General features: G+C 35.1%; 2 protein-coding genes across 3 annotated transcripts in view; both read right to left on the reverse strand.

The window, feature by feature from the left end:
* The window catches only part of spata4 (spermatogenesis associated 4), a 7,960-nt gene extending 4,546 nt beyond the window's left edge, over positions 1–3,414 (reverse strand). The window contains exons 1-2 of one of the 2 annotated variants that reach the window (XM_083559864.1): positions 3,380–3,414; positions 443–548 (exon numbers count right to left, since the gene is read on the reverse strand). In XM_083559864.1, coding sequence (XP_083415990.1) covers positions 443–546 — 104 coding nt within the window. In that variant the 5' untranslated portion in view covers positions 547–548; positions 3,380–3,414. Of the gene's footprint in view, positions 1–442; positions 549–646; positions 752–3,379 lie in introns of those variants that run through there. The other variant, XM_083559863.1, reaches the window with a different exon arrangement.
* lrit3a (info leucine-rich repeat, immunoglobulin-like and transmembrane domains 3a) overlaps positions 1–5,000 on the reverse strand; it is an 89,166-nt gene that overhangs the window by 31,014 nt on the left and 53,152 nt on the right. The gene's annotated exons all lie outside the window — the stretch shown is intronic.

The following is a 5,000-nucleotide window of genomic DNA, read 5'->3' on the forward strand; positions in this document are numbered from 1 at the left end:
AAAAACTACAGAGGTAATGAAATGCAGTTGGCATCTAACCAGAAATGCAAATAGCAATGTACATAAATAAATCTATAAATAAATCATATAAATCCACAAATATACAATAAACAGAGTGTATTATTAGTGTATAATTATTATGTGAACAATATTGTTTTGTACAATATTTATTTTATTGTTTAATTGAAAAAAAAATGCAAATTATTATTTATTTGATTAATGACAGTTTTTATGGATTTGGTTATTATTATTATTATTATTATTATTATTATTATTATTATTATTATTATTATTATTATTATTATCCAAACCCAAATAATAAAATAATTACATTAGTACGTGTGAGATCGTTCATGGTAATTTTCGGTAAATGATTTTATTTGTTTATTAATGAATATATTTGATGTATTTATGTTTATGTATTGAAATATTTTTTTCTGACCTCCGGATGTTTTTTGGTGAAGTGGACAGCTCGAGACTCTGCAGCCATTTCCACACTTCCCGCGGAAGTCCGCTTCTCCTCTTCCCCGGTGAAAACTCCATCATTCCTGAAATATTTATTACAAACACAAAATAATTCAACCATTGAATTAATTAATAATATCATTATCATAAATATCAGTATCGACTTTATATTAACACCGACCTCGAGCCTTTTCCGGATCTGTTCCGGATTGTTGTACACGTTTCTATGGAAACGTATCACTACTGCCATCTGGCGGTCATCTTAACTCACTACAATGCACTGACTGTCTAGCCGTTTAAAATCACGGAGAAATAAATAAATATTTGTTGTTTTTGTTTTTTAATTCAGACATCACAGACGAGGACACGATAACTCAAATCTCGTGTTGTTGAAATGTAGAAATACACACTTTAACAAATAAATAAGACGGTTTTGAAATTGCCCGAAATAGTCTCTAATTGAAGAAAATCAGGGGGCGGAGCCTCCAAGATGGAGGCAGCGTCTCCGCTAGCTGTTAGCATGGTTAGCTTCGATTTTTTTATTTTATTTTATTTTTGACCAAATATACATTAAACAACACTTATTATAATAATACCTGATGAGCTGATAGTCTGTAGTAATACTGCTGCATGTACCAGTCATAACGGTGCTTTCTTTCTTTCTTTCTTTCTTTCTTTCTTTCTTTCTTTCTTTCTTTCTTTCTTTCTTTCTTTTTTTACCGTTTGTTTCCATAAAATAAAATATAAAAAATACATTTATAATAATTTGTAATCTTTATCATTAAAATGTAAGTTGATTAATTTTTTTTGTGTTTATTTTATAGGGTATTATTATTATTATTATTATTATTGTTATTATTATTATTATTATTATTATTATTATTATTATTATTATTGATGATGATGATGATGATGATGATGATGATGATGATGATGATAATATTCTTTATTCTTCCGAAAGCTTTCTCAGATTTCTCCCTCACCTCCACATGATGGCAGTGTGTGCTTGCTGTAATTCCACTGACACAGTTGGATACACACTGATGGACACACACACACACACACACACACACACACACACACACACACACGCTTTTGCATGGATTGCACATTTCTACACACACACACACACACACACACACACACACACACACACACACACACACACACGCTTTTGCATGGATTGCACATTTCTACACACACACACACACACACACACACACACACACACACACACACACACACACACACACACACACAGTCAGTGATAAATGACGTATGAGACTCTGTGATTCAGTCTGGATTCCTGTGAAAGTAATTAAAAAGACAAAACTTGATTATAATTATTATAATATAAATAAATGTCTAACGATAGGATTTGATAATAATTTGATTTAACACAGAAATGTTTTCATAACTTTTTATTTGAATTTCTTTTCATAAATCCATTGTTATGCAGGGTGCCAAGAGTTTTGCAGCTGATTAATAATAGAAAGTCCTGGCCGTTCGCCTGTTCAGCTGTTTTCGAGCTCGTTCTTTATCCAGGCGATCCTAATTATCGCGTAAAATCGAAGCGGCTTGCGATTCGATTCGGTGTGTCTCGTTTACGCCGGTGTATTTATGGCTCCACACGCTGTTCAGCCGTCTTTTAACATGGAGCTGAATCATACGGAGGAGCAGAGCCACTGTAATTGGCAATAATTCTATCGGCTTTTAAAAAGCTCCTTCATTGTTCGCATTGTAATAAATTTAAATCACGAATCTATTTCTTGCGAGTAATAAGGTGCTGTCAAAGGCATATAGAGGAGAAGGAGGAGGAGGAAAACGTGGGTTCTTCAGGATCTGACAGGAACTCAGATCGTTTATACTCTGAGGAATATCTAACCTTTTAAAATTGTGCTAACACTTTCAGGTGAACCGCCAGGAAAATGTAATTGCTATTTATTGCTATTGAAATAAAACATTACTTACTCTTGCATATGGCATGTGGTTGGTGTGTAAAACAAATAATTAGTCTACGTTAATATCCAGAGGTCTACCGATAGTGGATTTTACCGATGGATACTTGATAAAAAAAAAAAAATACAAACAAATATAACACTATGTAAAATAGTACTGAATTTTATTACAGTACTAACTAAAACAGTACTGAATCATGAAAATGTGCAAAATACAATAAATATGAATTTATTCATCATTAAATATCATTAAATAATTCTTAAATTATAAATAAATATAATATAGCGCTCTCCGTGCAGCGCACAGTCTCAGGTGTAAAAACAAACATTCGCCTCTAGAGGGCGCTCACGTAACGACAGCAGACTGGAAGCTATGATCTAAAAAACTACTGGTATGGATTTTTGCTGATAATTACAGCACAATTGACCTCTATTAAAAACATAGAGACATTTTAGTTTGAAAGCGAATCTTTATCATTAAATACGGATATGGTCTGAGTAAAACGTTTCAAATGACATTTTTATTCAGTTACTAGGAATTTAGGGAACGCTGACGTTCTGGAATGAGCTGTCAGAGCTTGTGTTATCGCAAATCTATCAGCACCTTATGACCAATCAGAACACAGACTGCACCATGTGACAGCTTCATCACTTCATTCTACGTAGCGAGCTTCAAACGAAATGACTTTCAAAAGCCGCTTGAAGAATTTCAGTCTGGTGTTTGATTTATTGTCAGAGTAACCATAGTAACAACACAGAATCCAGACCCTGAATTAATTTCTCTTTCTGCATGTTTTCCCTCGACACGTTTCAGAGCCGTGTGTCACATTCCATTGTAAAAAACCTGATTTCATCACATCTGTAAGTGTTTTATACTTCACATCATATTCACATCACCTTCAACCGTACAACCGCCAGCTGTAAAGAACCATCATAAACCATAGACACTGACTCACCATGAAGGAGAAGAAGAAAAGAGGAGGATGAGATGGAGAAGGGTGTATGATGTAATGCTGTAAGATGAGGATCGCTGTTTCACGTCGGTGCTTTCAGACGTCATTCTGGAGAGACGTGCGTCTGATTTTCTGCATATTTGTATCATTGCATGTGTATATCGATATAAACACTAATCAGTTATAAATGATGAAACATGTTCAGGGTGATCTGGATCTCTCAGACATCAGCAATTATCGATCTGGATCACTTTTCACAATTCTTTCCAAAATCCTTTGAATGCACCGTTCACAATCCTCTCAGAGAACAACCTCGGAGATCCAAACCTGTCTGGCTTTAAAGTGGTACATTCCACAGAGACTGCCCTTTTGGCCATCAGTGAGAAGGTTCCTGCTGCTAGTAGACTGTCTTCAGTGCTCTTCCTTCTTGACCTTTCCAAAGTGTTCGTCACAACCAACCACAACACTCTTATCTCTTCTCCAGAGTCTTGGAATTTAAAAGACGTCTCTTTGAAGAAAAAAAAAAGTCTGGTGTCCAAATACTTTCCCAAATGATGTACTTTTTCTTGCTGTTCTAAAAATTTTCTCCAACAGTGTTTTTTTCTTTCTACAAAACTCCGACCACAAAGTCTGAAGTGAAGCAGAAATCTTTCTCCTCATTTCAGTATTGCGAATTACAGCTGTTCCTACACTGTTCTTGAAGTTCTGTGATTTACATAAAACAGAAACACTTCAAAAACGGACATATGACAACGTTAATAATGTTTTAATAACAGCTCCGAGGCTGCATCAGGCGTCTGTAGTTAAATGCCACGCAGCAGATGAACATCACGTGAATCTTTACAGTTTTAACGGTTTACAGCAACGAGCGCTGGATGAATCAATCACGCGTCTGAATAAGATCTGACGGACTCCTCAGGAGGGACTACAGGAGGAGTGCGTGACCTTTTCTGTCTCCATTTTTTATATCAAACTGAATATTCCTCCATTTTCTGATGCATGAGATATTTCCTTCAGAACCTCGCCATCGATTTCTTCCAGACATTGGCTTATTGTTCTTCACTTAGACTTTAATAAAAACAGTGTAGAAGAAGAAGAGCATGAGAGCATGGATCGATTCTACACTGACAACAGGGAGTAAAGAAATACACATAATGTAACAGTGTGGATTTATTGACACAGTTTATTGATAATTCTTGGGTCCGTTTCTTTTTGTGACTGGAGACGTCCCAATATGTCTCCTTCTTTATTTTTGTGTACATTGTGTTATTTTTTCCAAAATGTTTTTTACTAATACATCAGCATGTTTATAATGCGTTTATCCATTTGCATTTGTAGCCGTTCTTTAACTTGTGGATTTTAGATTAGCGCCATACCACGATCCTGAAAACGATCTGAATCAAACAGTCGAAACAGTGCAAACTTTTCCTTCAGTTCACTATTAGTCCTGGATTTGGATCAGAATTTGTGATTTTATCAAAGAAGGTCGTAATTCATAATTCTCACATAATAATCTTTACCACCACTCTAATCGTCCTCATCCTCGTCCTCCATGTTGGATCTAAAGTGTGTAAGTCCACTTGGTCATCTCCAGTTAAATAAACGAGATGCTGAATATTTCACA

This window comes from Silurus aristotelis (genome assembly GCF_946808225.1).
Source record: "Silurus aristotelis genome assembly, chromosome: 14".
NCBI classification, from domain to species: Eukaryota; Metazoa; Chordata; class Actinopteri; order Siluriformes; family Siluridae; genus Silurus; species Silurus aristotelis.